The following is a 17,244-nucleotide window of genomic DNA, read 5'->3' on the forward strand; positions in this document are numbered from 1 at the left end:
GTTCATAATTGAGGCATTCGAACAAAAAACGGATAAAATACACAATTGTTCTCATTTTACGAAATGATAAGTCTATTTAAGTGCTTTTCCCAACATAATTTACTCTTAACACTAAAATATTGAAAGTGGAACTTACACGAGAAAATACTTTGTGAACGGAATCGAAATCAGTCTGCACATTATTATGACCAAGCTTATATAAAGCGTCAAGGATACTAAATTGGGGTCCCTGATAAGGATCTGTGCTTGACACATTTCTATTGAGAGTTTGCAAACAGCCAGTTGATTTCCGCAAAATCGATGTTCTCTCTTTAATAGAATCCATTGAAAGAGGAGAATGTTCTAAAGATGCAAATAATGCTGGACTAAGACGTGATAAACATATATGATGTAAATCGATTAAATGAATGTTGGAGCACTGTATCAAATTTAGAAATCCAGACCAGCCTCTGACAAATTCTTCACTTGAACTACTCGGAATAAGAAGAATATCACCGACGGTATCCTCATTTAGTAAACGTAGGCCAATCTTCCAGCAAACTATGGAAAATTTACGTTCTGGGCAAGCCTCCGATGTACCCAAGTTCAATGTTTGACTGCAAATCAATAAAACAAAAAAAGTAAACTAAACAAGATATCATAACCTGAGCGATTTTGATCTAAAACTTTATTATTGAGGAGACTCCTAAAAGTTATCTGTAATCCGAATCAAGCTTATTGGCTTAACTCCTAAGATATCAGACATAGGATGATAAGCTGCCTACCTCGATAGGCTATGTTATTTGGTTTACGGGTGACCAAACCAAAAAGTGGTACAAGCTCGTGAAGTCATTGACAGATGGACCGAGTCATGTTGACAGGTGTAGACTACCTGGTTGGGGTCCGTGTGATAATCGTAACCAGTGGTTAGATTTTGAATGGCATGGCACAAAGTCGTTTACAATGGAGCAGGTGCATTCGCTGTCTTCTAGATTCCAGGCTTATAAATTCCTCATTTTTGATCTAACTACTTTATATTTCCTAGAATCTTATGTTTGATGTGGTTATCAAGCTACCAAAACTAATTGATAACCATTTAAAACTCCGAAAAAATGATCTTAGACATCAAGATGGAATAATTAGACCAATATATATATAGCGGTAATTAGAACGCTAGATTGTAAAGAAATTCGACTAATCTCAAATATTAGCAGGTGACGACTTAACACATTTACTGACTTCGTTGTGACATTTGATTTCCGTTCTCCTAGGATGTTAAAAATTGGAAAACTCTGACAAATGAACTAATTCACTGGATCTTACAGTGGTAATTTTCAGTTGAAGTATATCGTAATGCAATAAATATATCCTTGAAGGAAGACACTAACCTGAATAACAGGCGAACAACAGCCTTGATCAGGACAGAAGCTACTTTGTTTAATGAGTAGAGTGGATCGCCTAGGAGCAATTCTCTTACTTCCTCGGGAAACAGCTCATCTATGTGAGCTGAAAAATCCGAAGTCAAATCGAAATTTGAGCAAAAAGTAGAAAAATTCGGCATGCGTTCCAGATCTTTTGATAAATCATTCTTGAGCCAAAAGTGTAAGATATCGTACGCCTCTACGCGAATAGTAGCAGCAGGATGTGACAAGCAAGCAACCAAGAGTGGTAAAACTAAAAAGTAAAGATGTTGTTACACTAATTACTATATCCAAAATCAATGTGAATAATCAAAATAAACAGAACAAACAAATACTAAACAATAAATAAAAAGTAGTGTGTACTACACAGTTAAAATGTAAATGGAGAAGTACAACTTTTATGCTAAAGAAGATTTTTGGAGTAAATAAGAAGCATGATAAGTCTATTATGTTTGTATTACAAGTAAGATCCTTTAAGCTAAAATAGATCTCTCAGAAAATTGACATCTAGTGCAATTATAGGACAAGAATCTTTGAGTCGGTCTGCCTTGTTATCGGGGACTTAATAACCAGGTTTGTCAGTAAAGATTCACAACAAACACAAGAATTTGTTCTTTGAATAACAATGATCTAGTTTTTATCTAGATAAATATAGTAATATGATATATATATAATTTAGTAGGATGGGAAAAACTAACCTTTGTCAATGCCTTTCTGTAACAAACCACATGAAGACGACATTGATTTACGGGAACATTTTGGCTTCGGTGTACCTGATGCAACTACCATCCCCTGAGCATATTTACTAGAATCGACGTGAACCTTTATGGAAGACTTAACCAATCTTAGTAATCGAATATAATGTCGTATTTCTACTTTTTTATAATGTATTTTATGCTGATCAGAATTATTGTTACTAAAACATTCATCAGAAAATATTTCAAGTAACACATCAGATAACCAACACTCAGTATTTGGTAAAGGTCCGCTAGGACAAGATAAAGTGCAATTCATTACACAGCAGCCTACATTAGGGATGCTCGACAAGAATGCATGAATTTCATCGATTTTCAACTTGAGCTCTTCTTTCAATAAAATATCATCAGAATTTTTTTGTTCCGTTATTTTTGATCCAAGGCTTTTTATATCAACATCAACAAACTAAAAAATATAAAATAAAGAACCCACATTAATAAATGATATAGTGTACAATATACTCATTGTATATTTACTAACAACAAATTGAGGTAGTGCAGTGATATGTTCTCTAAAACTAAAATAACTGATTTTGAAAACTTTTACTGATTACGCGATAGTAGGAATAAACAATTGAAGAATGATAACCGTCTTCGCTTGTAATATACATCAGACTAATTCATTAGTACTTAGAAATCACAAAGAATAAACTATAAAGAAAGTAGAATATTTTTTCATTGAAATTACCAATATGATCAACGAAATAAAAGTTAATCTAAAGTTATCTAAAGAGCAATAATGAATAACTTTGATGGAACTATTTGCAAGAAATTTTATTTAAGGGAAGTTGATCATAAAGCAATAGTGAATTAATAGAACTTCCTAACTCAATATTGTTAATTTGATCAATCAGCCTAATATATAAAGTTTGTTTAGATTTCGATAAAGTTTGAATAAGAAAGTTAATAATAACATTAAATTTATAAATTTGCATATCAAACCTGTGTAGCTTTTTGAACATAATCAAACTTCTGCATACACTCCGCCGCTAACTTATTGGGATCATTATATTCATTGACTAGCGCCGACTGTTCGTCTTCAATTATGCGTTGTTCTTCAGGAGATAGTTTGGAAAGTAAGACATTCTGACGCTCAGTAAGTTTTGGAGGTAACAAAGGAATACGCTGATTTCGCATCAGTTGGATTACAATACGCATTGATTCCCACTCACAAGAAGGTCGAGTTTTCTTCAAAATACAAGATATCCAATCGAGAACTAGTTCTCGATTAATTAACAACTTCAAACTGAAACGTATTACGACCAAAAATGTGGCGCATTGAAAAGGAACTATATTCGTAGATTGCAATCCGTGTTTTATAACATCCTGAAAAGAGTCCAATATCTTGATAAGTTTTTTCTCAGGCACACCAGAATCACACAACGCGGTTACAATTCCCAAAAAAAAATTAGTCATATCGTTAAGTCTTGTTGGCACCAAATCGCGGCAACACTAAAGATAAATAGACGGAAATATTTTAACACGTAATCGAAACTAGAACTGACTAAAATTCATTAAACAGGGAAAACATTAAGTGTAAAATAGTAGCAAAAGAAATATAATTTTTTTCAAACTCAGTACTCAATATTATTATTCTCATTAAAACTGAAATTAATTAACATTGAGAATATTAAGTGAATGCTTAGACCAGTAAGTTGTTTGACATGCAATTTATTGCAAAACATTAGTAATCTGAACTAAATAAATTTTCCCATTTAAGGTAACATTTGTCAAGTTTATCACTGTATTTAAGTGTACACCAAACCCTCTAGTTTACGTACTAGCAACAATAAACTCGCTACATACAACATTTTAGTTGTAATTCCATTGAAGTTTAATGTACATAAGCGAAATTTTATATGATTAGTACATACGAACTGTTAATAATTAAAAATGAACTACACTAAAACGATTCACACTGGATGTATTCGGTTTCAGTCAATAGAGCAGAAAGAAACTCAAATGTGTGCTAGAAATCAGTGCAGTATGAACGTTTTTAACATGAGAAATAAGACTTCATGAAAAGTTCAAAACAAACTATGACATCAGAAGTTTCCTGAGCAATAAATAAAAATAACCTTAAAAATTAATTTGCCACTTACTTCCGTATAATTAAGAATGGCTGTGCATATAAATGGAATTAGGGTATGTTCTCGGATACATAGTCGAGCGAATTCTTGCCGTGATATGCCTTTACCACTTTCCTGAAAAAATTAAACGTATGTTTGACACGACACCAACAAAAATAGATGTGTGGCAATTAATCAAATAACAAACGAGTAGAACATGCTCGGCCAAATAGTAGTGATTCAATTGAAATAAAGCTGTGATCCAAGCTACATTTTAAAACAGTTCATGTTACGACTACCTTTAAGCAAGTGATTAAATAGTTGGAGAAATGATTTACTATGTACTTATGACCGGAAAAACAAAAATAATTCCATTCTTGAGATATGTCATTAAAGATTGTGAGGTTCAAATGTATTGAGTGGTTTCTTAAATGTGAAGTAAATAAGGTTAAAGATTTTGCTTATGAATCATCTAAAATAATTCTTACAAAATCTCACATGTTAGTTGACTACACGCCTCTACTACAGAACTGATGTGAAATTGTAATTAGGGCACATATGAGCCTTTTAGCGCTTGATGAGATCGAAACGTCTATGGTTACTCTACAGCGAGAGCAGTGAGTCTTGAAAGATCAGCTCCGGAAATCTCGAAGGACGATTGTTCAGTTTGGCAATTGAATTGATTGAGATATTACTTAGGTGTAATCCAATTTGATTGTTCTCGGTCCTTGATCATCCCAGTTTACAAAAAAGGATTAGAACCCTCTTGTGATAACCACAGATAGATTAGTCTGACTAATGGTATCTAGAATATTAGATCTCTGTTAAGTTTTGGAACACCGACGTACCTACCGATAATAATGGCATATATTAACCTTGAGATAACATTTGAATCCCGTGAATTGGGAGGTTCTGTGGCTGTTTGGTAGCAAAAGGGATACCAAAGTACATAAACCTGATGAAAGCTCCTTACCCAAAAACTGCTGATCAAATTAAATCCTATGGAGAACTGTTATTGGAACTATCAATCTCAAGCAACGTCCGTCATAGCCGCTCGCTAACTCAAACCCAATCAAATTGAATATGTGAGGTGAAATGGCTCAGAATCGATCGTCATAAAACTCGTGCAGTCACTCTTTGTCACACCCCCCATATCTTGGGTTTCGAAAATGCTGTATACTTTTATTCAGAAAATTCACTTATTTGTTTCGAGTCATAATCTTTATTTCTAATGATCTTTTACTGTCAGTAACACTACTTTAGTATTTGTAGTGATAATTTCATCTCACTATAATGATGCAGTGGTAGTTTGGATAGATGAACATTCGTCTCACGCTTTACGTTATGGCTGATTGATAAGGTAGTTAATCACGAGACACATGATCGTAACTTTTAAGATATCTCAGCACTAAAATTATGGACTAATTTGTATCTGCAATACTTATTACACACCTCAACAGTGAAGTATGTAAACATTATTTCAAATATACAGTGTTATAAGATGTATAGTTAATGTTAGATCATATCACATACGGATCTACCATAAAAACGTCAGTTAGAATCTTCACCCTGACGAAAAATAACAAAGTAGATGGGTGAGAATGGAATGTTGCAATTAAAATAGTAATAACAAAAAGAGAAATAGAAACAATTACCAACTAAGAAACAAATATTTTATGGACATTTTAGCGACTCGCGGAACACTAAACTTCAAATTTTTTCTGATAGACATAAAATATAGTTTATTAAGACATCATAGTAATTTACGAAAATACAGTATGAAGGAAAGAAAACAAGAAAAATTAACTAACGTACAGCATATGGTTTTAACCACTGGAAACAAGAAGGTAACTGCTGAAAATTTAGAATTTGAATAAATTTAACAAATAGACCAGTTTCATGATATGGAATGATGCAGCGAATAAAATCTTCAACATAATGTATATGAATCTGAAATCTAAACCGTGAGTATAGATGGTCGTAAACCTACTTGAATACTAGCCATTCTAAAGCTTGTACAGCAACAAAATGCTTAAGGAAAGAAGAAATGTAACATAGGAACTTGGAGATTTCGTTGTCGAGTTTTGCTTTTTCTTGACGTAAGAGATTGCACATTTCCAGTTGACATGACGTCACAGAAAACAATGTACTGGCAAATGAGGTAAAAGCCTTTTCCATTTCACATAGTTTTTCAAACGACTTTAAACCTATTTAAAGAAATAACATGTAGAAAATAAACCTACAGCTTGAATAACAAGACTGAGTGTCGATTTTTGAAGCATCTTCATAAATCAAAGACTTGCGGTTAACACTGTCAACTACATAGCTGGATGTAATCGGGACTGCTAAGGCCCTTAGCTGGTCTGTTAATGACATCTAAAATGAATAGAAAAATTGCTTACAAAGCAGAAAATCAAAAACTAGAATGATGTACCAATTATAGCCCAACCAACATAATCTATTAGGTACTAAAACAGTACCTGCTTCGGTTTGGGCAACCGAGCAGTATCCTAGCCCTCACGCAAATCGAACGATTTATGTGGCGCATATCTTTTCGGTACCTTCTTGTACCTATGTTTGTGTTTAAAAAAAATAAGTAAATAAATAAAAAGTAACAAAAACATGATAACTGAGAGTTGAAGATGTGCATATATTGAGTTTTCGGGCACATATGACTGTGAAGTACTTCCCATATTGACTGAACGCTAGTCAGCAATGTCATGGTGAGATGCAAATTTAGGCTATGAAAAACTGATTGAAATAATGAATTTCTGTTGAACGAAGAGGTTGAGAAATATGTTAATGATCAGGTGAAAGTGAGGTATGGCAAACGAGAAAACCTTTTACAGCAGTTATGTATGCAGTTACAGTTGACCCAATCTACAATGCCAACAATGGTAGGACGAAGTTGGGAAAAGCCAACCAGGACAAAATATAACATTGTTTTATGAATTCACAGAAATTTAATGAGTCAAATAAGCTAACTGAGAAGATTCTTTGTGATGCTATTATTAACTGGTGAGATATCTCATGATCAAATGATCACTCCGAATTATGTTCCCACTAAGTACTAAACAATACACTTTTCTTAAACTTCCTTAGTTCTTGCATCCTGAAATACCCCTATGCCATTTTCCTTCACTTAGTCTTTTATATTACCACTCTCTCACACGGCCGCGCGTATACAGCAACTGCCAGGGAAGTCCTACTCATTGCCTTCTCGTGGCGGGGATGTTGTTTACGAAAATGAGAGGACGAAAAGCGAATGTCCGGCGCTTTAACCGGATCACAAACCAATGGTGCACATGGGCTCCAGTATCCTGCGGGAACAAATGGCATATGAACCAATCTTTGGTCACCGGCTACCATGGGACTGTGTCTCCTTACGATGCTCCACTGCCTTGTGGGTTAGACCTTTAGGTCAAAGGCTCGGGGAGTGGCCCCCTAAGATAACCACCTGCTTCGGTTTGGGCACCCGGGCAGTATCACAGCCCACACACAAACGATGAACTCTATGTCTATAGCAACTACTTTTCTCGCTCCGAAAAACAATCAATCGATTCAAATAATTATCATTACTATTATTGTCATTATTAATACTATTATTATTACTATTATTGTCATTATTATTATTATCCACATTATTCACCCTCTTTTATACTTATACAGCGGCTCGTCTTTGGTGGAAATCCGACTGTATCTAAACGTTCTCGAGTCACTGTCCGGTCGAAAATTGTATGTTACCATCGAATATGAGTACTGAAGCAGTTTTTCTGAAACCACGTGCACCATTCAAACTGGCTGCCTTCAACGTTCGCACACTTATGCAGGTTGGTCAACAGATAGGGCTGGCTATGTCTTTGGAAAGTCTTAATATCGATGTCTGCTGTCTATCCGAGACCCGTATTCAAGACTCTGGTGAAGTACTACAAATTCGCTCTACATCTGTCACTTCAAAAAGCTTGTTTTACGTGCGCTTATCCGGGGACCCTGTGGCATCTTCGTCTGGTCTTGCTGGCGTTGGTGTCGCACTAAGCGCTAGAGCTGAGGCAGCACTAGTCGATTGGATCCCCATTAACAGTCGGTTATGTGCTGTTAGATTAGAAATTTCCATCAAAGTGAGAAGAAATCGGCGTGAGAAACGATGTCTCTTCGTCATCTCCGCCTATGCCCCGACAGATTGCAGCCCGGATGCAATCAAGAATGAATTCTAATACCAGTTAACTGTTCTTCTCCAGAAAGTACATCCGACAGATATTGTAGTACTAGCCGGAGACTTGAATGCTCAGGTCGCGTGTCTAGGCACAGAAGAGAGTCGTTTAGGTGGCCGATGGGGACTTGTTGGTCGCAGGACAGATAACCGTCTACTGCAACTGTGCACAGACCACAACCTGTTTCTGGCTAGCACTAAATTTCGGCATAGTCATCGCCGATGTGCCACCTGGCGTCCTCCCTCTGCATCCCAAGCCTGGACTCAGATTGATCACATCGCGATCAGCTACCGCTGGCGTGGTTGTGTACAAGACTGCCGCTCCTTTTGGAGTACCTATCTGGACTCTGACCATGCCTTGGTCTGCGCCAATCTTGCCTTACTTTTCAGTGGACAACGAAGTGACCGCCAGCAAAGGATTGATATTAGCAAGCTGGTTGCAACTTCTGTTGCAAATAAGTATCGAACCGAGCTAGCCTCTAGGCTAGCTACCATTCCACCGAAAAGTATAGATGAGCATTGGTTGCAATTGCATGACGCCATGAAAATGGCGGGAACAGTCAGTTGTGGGTTTGCGAAACGTCCTACTTTTAAGCACTGGGTTTCTTCTGGTTCCTTACAACTCATTGAAGCCCGTCGGTCTACTCCGGGTGACCGTGAGTTTGACCATAAACGAAGGATGTTACGTAATGAAATTGTGCAAAGCTTGCGTAAGGACCGAGAAGCCTGGTGGTCGAAGCGTGCTAATGAGCTGGAAGCAGAAGCTGCATCTGGTAACTACCGGAAGCTCTTCCAGCTCATCCGAGCCACTGGCAGCAAGAAGTCTGGTGTGAGTGAAACAATCTGCGAGGATGACGGGATGCCAATCACTAACATCCATCGACGTCTTGGACGATGGGCAGAATTTTTCGAAGGGCAGTTCAACTGGCCTGCTGCTCCGGCAACATCGGTCAGACTGTCCTGCCCTCCATGGCCGGTGACGACTGATCCACCAAACGAGGAGGAAGTCCGCAAGGAACTCCAACTCTTGAAGCGTTACAAATCACCTGGCCCAGGAGACTTACCTCCGGCTCTTTTTAAAGATGGTGGTGACTTTTTGACTAAGGAATTGACGACGTTGTTTACCAAGGTTTGGGAACTAGAGAGTGTTCAAACATCGTGGAATGAGTCGATAGTTGTTCCTATCTTTAAAAAAGTTCACATCATCGATCCAACAACTATCGGAGGATACGTCTACTTCCAATCGCGTCCAAACTGTTGGCTTCCGTCATACTTCGTAGGTTGTTCAAAACCCGAGAAAGATTGACTCGCAAGGAGCAGGCTGGTTTTCGTTCTGGTTGGGGATGTATTGATCATATCTTCACCCTCCGCCAAATGTTAGGACACCGACATACTCATCACAGGCCAACAATCGTAGTGTCCTTTGACGTCAGGACTGCCTTCGATTCGTTGGACAGGACTGTTCTCTGGGATTGTCTATTGAAGAAGGGTGTGCCTGAGAAGTTTATTAACATCCTAAAAGCCCTATATACAAACACCTCAGGCAGAGTGAGGGCATACAACCACCTCTCTCCATTGTTCCATTCACGAAGTGGGGTTAGGCAGGGTTGCCCAATCTCACCATTCCTCTTCAACTTCGCCATCGATGACATTCTGGAAACAGCTCTGATGAATGTAAGTAATGGTGGTGTGGATCTGTTGCCTAGAGAAAGACTTCTCGACCTTGAGTATGCGGACGATATTGTCTTACTGTGCGATAATGCACAAGCCATGCAATGCGCACTTAATCAGTTGGCAATCAGTGTCCGTAGGTATGGTATGCGCTTTGCACCTTCGAAGTGCAAAGTACTTCTACAAGACTGGCAGGATTCCAATCCTGTACTCACACTGGCTGTAAAAGGTCGGATCTACAACGCGTCGGTGAGAGCAGTTTTGCTCTATGCTTGTGAAACCTGGTCTCTCCGAGTTGAGGACGTTAGACGACTTTCTGTGTTCGATCATCGCTGTCTCCGAAGGATTGCTGACATTCAGTGGCAACACCATGTCAGTAATGCAGAGGTTCGGCATCGTGTGTTCGGGCACAGAGATGATAATTCAATTGGTGTCACCATCTTGAAACACCGACTTCGGTGGCTTGGACATGTTCTCCGAATGTCGTTCCAGAGAATTCCACGTCGTGCATTATTTGCCGACTCTGGGACTGGTTGGAAGAAGCGAAGAGGTGGTCAGTGCATGACATGGTGTCGTGGCATGAAAGCTGCAAAGGACTGGCTTGTGTCGGTCCTTCACGACTCCCTGGTTGGGGTCTGAGAGATGGTGCTACACAGTGGCTAGAGACGTTATCAGATATGGCTCAGAATAGAAGCCAGTGGCGATCCTGCTGTAACCTTCTTTTACTTTCTTCATAAAAAGTGGTTGTGTCTCCCTTACCTGAAAGATTTCTTCTGATTGTACCTTTGCGTTCCCTGATTACTAGCACATTACCTTACACCAATCTCTTCGTTATTGCTCTCTCTTTTTTGTGCTCCTTAGCTTTTTTTTCTTTCTTTGTATTCCTCTTCGAATTTTCATTGTTCTGTGTGGCGCATATATATTGGCGCTCTCTTGTACCAATATTCATGTTTCCAAATAAATAAATAAATAAATAACACTACCTCGTGGCGGTGGTGTTCCTACGAAATTAAAAGGTCGAAAAGTAAATGCCCAGCACTTTAACCGGGTTGGTGGGCACGGTGCATCCAAATAAGGTAGCTAGAAAACCTTGATTTCAAACCGATGGTGCACATAGGCTACAGGATCCTGAGGGGGCAAATAACGCATGAACCTAATGTTGGAACCGTATATACTAACGTTGCTCCACTGCAATGTGAATTAGATCTCTAGGTCAACGGTTCGAGGAGTGGCTCCCTAAGAAAACAACCCGGACAGTATCCCAGCCCACACACATTGAATGACGTCATTGTGTGGCGCATATATATTTTGATGTGCCTTTTTACCAATGTGTTCAAATCAATAAACAAATATAAAACCTGAATTGACGCACACGTCAGGCTTTACACTGACTGACTGATTCAATTACTCGGCTTCAGTAATCACGTTATTTGTCGTAAAATTCATATGTTAACGTATCAACTTGATACACTTTATTTTCAAGGTTCTACATTGATGTTAAGTTTGGTTCATAAACAACTACCACATACACGAAAAACAATGAACAATACAGTAGGAGAAGACCTTCGAACCATTCACTAATCATGAACCGTAATAAGTGATAGGAATCTCCTCAATTAAATTCATTTGAAAATGAAGGCATTACTGTTCAAAAAAGTAAAGTATTTGGTAGCCAAAACATTGCTGCATTTGGGATAATTTCCAAGTGTAAAATGTGTATTATGACCGACTGGACGGGTCAAGTATTAATGTACAACATAATAATTCACCCCCTTCTGTCGACAAATCAATTCCTGTGAGAACTAGTACGTGTACTATATGCATTCTCCTTAGGCTTAGTGCGAAGTGATCTGCCAGCATCACTAAAAAACTGTTAAGTATCAGTTACCGAGAAAAAGGAATGGAATCACTGAAATAATGCATATCACTGAAAAAGCGTACGTCGACTGAACAATAAAATAAGTACTAGGTGAGACACTGATGGAACGATTGTATAAACTGCGCTGGTGGCAAAAACAAATGGAACAGAAGAATCTGGGACCACAGTCTTGTACACTCAATGGACATATTAGGTTCTAAAGACTATAACATATATATGAACCGAAGACCACTACATTTACTTACCTTAACTTGATGAAAATATTTATTACCTCTCAAAATGATACCATTTGAGCGACCAAACCTGTTGAGTGCGGCACATTAGTGCCTCAACTGCCGCAAGTATCAAATAAACTAAACACCTGTGAAGCTGAGCGTTCTGCATATATATCCACAAGTTATCGTGTATTTAAATGTGTGAATAGGATCTAACAGCTGACAGATGGACCTCTAAAAATAAGACTAAAACCAGGGTGATAATTTGATGAGTAGCACTTTTTCAGGAATCTGTGCACTGTTCGCTAAATGCCAAAATATATTGATTCTATGAACCTTAAAGACATATCTTATATACTTCATCAATTCTTACAACGGCAGACAGTCGTGAATTACAGTTTAACAAATTCGAAGACGGATAGAAAATAACGAGTATAATGTGACTTAATTGCATGGATTTTACATTTGTCAAATCTAACCGGTTCAGTTCGAGTAAACTAGTAAGCACTTGAGGAATAAGTTGGATTCAGAGCTTACGAAATGTATGGTAAGAAGATCTGCGTAACAACCTGGAGTTAAGGTCGGTAAGTGCTCAAAAGCCACCATGAAGAACAAGATGATGGGTACCCATACATAAGGCTATTAGATTTGAAATCTCGAACAAAGCTAGATAAATATTAGAGCAGAATAGTGTAAATTAGTTTTAGTTAATTTGGTTCTCGTCATCTGCCTACCTGTGATATTGAGAAATCATAAGTATGCGCGATTTAAAAAGGACAGTGGTATTTTTCCTCGCTGAGTAAATTTGTTTGTTTTGATCGTTTATTACGTATCAAGACTACTGTTTTCACTTTAATTGAATTTATTTCAGTTAAAGTGTTCGACTAGAGTATCTTTTTTACTGTTCTCTAAATTAGTTTTGTCGTTGGTACTCTTGAGTACCTTTTTTTCAACTGTATCTGTTAGTACTTTTGGTCCTAGCAATCTACAGTTCCTCACTTTTTTGGTCATTGATCTTTTTTTTTGTTTCTGAGTGTCATCGCGTCTTGAAAAAGAACCCCTCCTAAATGACCGGACAGTGTAAAAAAAGCAGTTGTCAACGTCCGGGTTGTCGCTATCCTGTTGAAAGCGGCATGCAGTGCGACGAGTGCAAAGGCTGGTACCACGAAGTTTGCACGAACTTAACGCCTGCTGCTTTCAAACGGTTCAGTAAGAATGGTTGTGTGTGGCTTTGTCAACAGTGCTGCTCGGATGCAAACAGCTTGTTAACCGAGGCCATCTCACTGGTTGATGCTGCAAAGAAGTGTTTTAGCAAGCATAGTCGGAACGCGTCAAACAGCACTCGATCTGTCGACACGCAAATCAACGTAAAGGAAACTAAGGTTAGTCCGGTGATAGATGACTCACGCCTGTCAAAGAAGGAAAAGCAGTCCCCAAAATGGCCTGCCTTAAACAAAAGCTCAAGAAAAGTAGGGTCGTCTGTTCCCCGTCTCCCATATGGGATCCAACAGGAAACACCTAAAAGCCGCAATCGCAAGGCTCGATCGGTTTCAAACGGTAAACATAACCCGACCTCTCAGGTCGTCGACAACCCCCCGAAATCCAACACTAGGTTTGACGCAACTGTTATTGCTTCTACCAGCACCGTTGACGAATGGGTAAAGGTTGTAGGGAAGAAAAGTAGGGATATAAAAGGGAACCCTGACCCCGTAAAAGTAGTTGAGAAATCGAAAGCTGATCATAGCGACAGATCAGCTATTTTTCATAGAATCAAGGAGAGCGAGAGCTCTGAACCTAAAGCTCGTTTTGAGCATGACACTGTACTGATTAGGCAGCTGCTTAATCAACTCATGCCTCAAAATATGACTGGGGTCACCTTGCTAAAGGTGTACCGACTAGGGAGTCTAGCGGACTCGAAACCAAATCATTCCAGACTGCTTAAAGTAGTATTCGGCTCTTCGAACGAACGTGACCTAATTTTACAAAATGGACACAAATTAAAGGGCTCAGGAGTCTTTATCCGAAAGGACCTACCGTTGGCAGACCGTGTTAAAAGACGGGAAGCCGAGAAAGAACTACTACTTAGGCTAGACGCTGGCGAAAAGGACCTGAAAATTGTAAATTTTCGGGTTGTAAGACTTCGACAGAGAATGATGCCGAAGCCACTCTGGGTGAAGCACGAAGGCACTTAAACAGGCTTCGGATCTGTTACACTAATGCACGAAGCTTACTTAATAAGCGATCGGAACTAGGTGTACAGATTGACTCTACGAAGCCAGACATAACTGCAGTAACAGAAACCTGGCTGACACAGGCTATAGATAGTATGGAACTTGATTTCGAGGGTTTTACGTTAGTAAGGGCCGATAGAACACAAAAGCGCAAAGGAGGGGGAGTAGCTCTATTCATTAGGAATGCTATCCCATTTGCCATTATCGATAGTGTATCCCATGAGAGTGGGACGTGTGAATTAGTTAGTCTTCGGTTAAAATGCAAGGGACAAGAGCTGCTGATTGGTTTGGTCTATCGCAGTCCAAGCTGTGAAGCAAATGAGATCCTGTTAAGCAGTCTCAATACTTGGTCCCAAAGTGGTCGATGTCTAATCCTATTGATGTGGATAAAAGACTTCTTAGTTGGGCGTCAACAAAGAGTAAGGGTGAACTCTAAGTTATCTAGCTGGGAAACTGTGCTTAGTGGGGTGCCCCAGGGTACAGTTTTGGGGCCAGTGCTATTCCTCGTGTATGTAAATGACCTTCCTTGTCTCCTATCATCATCGGTCTTGCTATATGCTGACGATGTCAAGATATGGAAAACGATACGATGTAAGAGTGATAGCTTAGAACTTCAAAATGACCTGAAGAAGTTATCTGAAAGGTCTCAAACATGGCAGTTGCCGATAAATACTTCCAAGTGTGTTGTGATGCATATCGGTCATCAAGGCACAGATGCATACACGATGAATAACATTGAGCTACTTGTCGTCCAGACATATAGTGACTTAGGAGTTATCGTTAGTCAAGACTTAAAGACTACTGCACACTGCCGTGCAATAGCCGCCAAAGGTTTTAGAACGTTATGGTCAATACGTAGAGCTTTTAGTCATGTCGACGCGAAAACGTTTTTGACTTTGTATACAGTGTTCGTTCGTCCTAAACTTGAGTACTGCATACAAGCGGCTAGCCCCTGCTTAAAAAAAGACAGTGAGCTTCTGGAAAAGGTCCAGAGAACGGCGACTAGGCTGATTCCCGGAATAGCGAAGCTTCCATATGAATCTCGACTGGCCAAGCTGAACCTTTTCCCGTTGTCATATCGCAGAACTAGAGGCGACTTGATTACAGTCTACAAATTGCTTAGTGGTAAATTTGTACCTGATATGCCCTCATTTTTCTTGTCTTCCAAAACAGAGAATTTACGAGGACACTCCAAAAATGTTCATAAGCCGAGAACAAATTACTTGTCAGCTGACTATCGACTTTCCCATCGAATCATCAACGAGTGGAATTCACTACCTCAGCACGTGGTTGAGGCTCCATCCGTCGACTCTTTCAAAAGAAAGTCGGATCAACTGAGAGACCACCATTGCCAGGACTAACATAGGCCATCGAGCCTCCTGTCCTTCCCAAACTGTAAAAAACACTTCAGGTTACTTACAGGTCAGAGTCTAGTTGGAAGTTGCCATGATCACATCAGTATAACGTAGCAATTGCTACTTAAATGAGTAGATTTAACAGATTAAGAAATATCTTTAGATAGATATCTTGTGTCATGTCTTGATTTTTGACAAAAAAAATGGTGAATATCTGGCTAACTCTTACTTTAAAAGTTTGCAAGGGTGGATAAAAGGGCTGTCTTAAAGAAATGCCAGATGACCACGCGTAGTAAACAAAACCCGCGGTAATGCGTTACAAGTCACATGGGTTAAAAGGTTTTCTCAATCAAAAAGTTGTTCCCTCGAATATAATAAAAAGGATAGGAATTATTGCATGAACTTTCGATACAACAAACCATATCCCCTTGTGTTTTAACCAAGCATAAATGAATCAGCATCCGAGGTAAAATTGCAGTAAGATAAGAGAAGCGGCCTCCGTCCATGGATAATGGTAAGCTCAGTTTCAAAAACTTTAAAGTAGTAGAATGGTTTTTAAAACCACAAAGCGCAATGATGAATGATTCATATCCTTCCTTTGAAATTGCATGGCCCCCACATTTACCAACGGTTAATCTAATATAAGTAGACTAAACACAATCTACCCGTGGGCTCTCTTATTATAAGTCAAACTGTGTGGAAAAAGTTGTTTACTAAACAAATTCTAATGCCAGATTCTTAATCATAAGAGACCTATGCACACATCATAGAAAGAATAATTCTAAGGACGACTCAATCAGATAACTATGTAGAGGGAATCCTAATCGGTGAGACTGTGTTATCTCCTTGGGCACAACATTCAGCGAACAGAACAACGTACATTCTAGATTAAGCGTCATCAGTGCATGGCCCTACATTGACTCATCATAGGTAAGATTCTCACTGGATTTACCACCATTCAAAAAAAAATTGATCAAGATATGCCATTAATCACACACTAGATGGCTTTCATGGGGAATATGTCCGCTCCAATAAGAAGGTACTCAGATGATTGTAAACGAAGTGTTATTAGCAGATTGATCTACCTAGGCAAAACCGCCCTTAGACTCGACTTGAAAGTACGTAAAAAGCTTGACACTGTAGGTACAAAAACTTTTATACTCTGGGTCGAGAAACAAGGAAGGGTGTAAGACAAAGGTAAAGTAAATTTATTCCGGATCACCAAGATCTAGTGAGCTAGAATTTCATTACTGACAAGCCATATATACTTGGAGGAGACCTTGGAAAACTTAGAGGGTAATCTGAAGTAAGTGATGTTAGTGACCATAGGAAGTGCACGAAGTTATCATTTTCATGTACACGTCGGAAGACTAATTTGGGCAATGTGTGACAGAATTGAATGGTGACATTCCTTAACTGCCACTGGTCGATGATGACTCTGACAATACCACAGTATTGA

The 17,244-nt window shown here is 38.8% G+C and overlaps 1 protein-coding gene across 2 annotated transcripts in view; it reads right to left on the reverse strand.

Annotated features, from left to right (window-relative positions):
• The window catches only part of MS3_00005152 (uncharacterized protein), a gene marked incomplete at its 3' end in the record, with an annotated part of 33,099 nt that extends 17,001 nt beyond the window's left edge, over positions 1-16,098 (reverse strand). The window contains exons 1-9 of one of the 2 annotated variants that reach the window (XM_051213176.1): positions 16,015-16,098; positions 6,468-6,600; positions 6,215-6,431; positions 6,040-6,181; positions 4,258-4,359; positions 3,098-3,607; positions 2,099-2,561; positions 1,368-1,653; positions 137-596 (exon numbers count right to left, since the gene is read on the reverse strand). In XM_051213176.1, coding sequence (XP_051069130.1) covers positions 137-596; positions 1,368-1,653; positions 2,099-2,561; positions 3,098-3,571 — 1,683 coding nt within the window. In that variant the 5' untranslated portion in view covers positions 3,572-3,607; positions 4,258-4,359; positions 6,040-6,181; ... (1 more) ...; positions 6,468-6,600; positions 16,015-16,098. Of the gene's footprint in view, positions 1-136; positions 597-1,367; positions 1,654-2,098; positions 2,562-3,097; positions 3,608-4,257; positions 4,360-6,039; positions 6,182-6,214; positions 6,432-6,467; positions 6,601-6,785; positions 7,502-16,014 lie in introns of those variants that run through there. The other variant, XM_035731657.2, reaches the window with a different exon arrangement.
• Positions 16,099-17,244: the final 1,146 nt, after the last annotated feature.

The sequence above is a fragment of the Schistosoma haematobium genome, chromosome 3, assembly GCF_000699445.3.
Source record: "Schistosoma haematobium chromosome 3, whole genome shotgun sequence".
In the NCBI taxonomy this organism is placed as follows: Eukaryota; Metazoa; Platyhelminthes; class Trematoda; order Strigeidida; family Schistosomatidae; genus Schistosoma; species Schistosoma haematobium.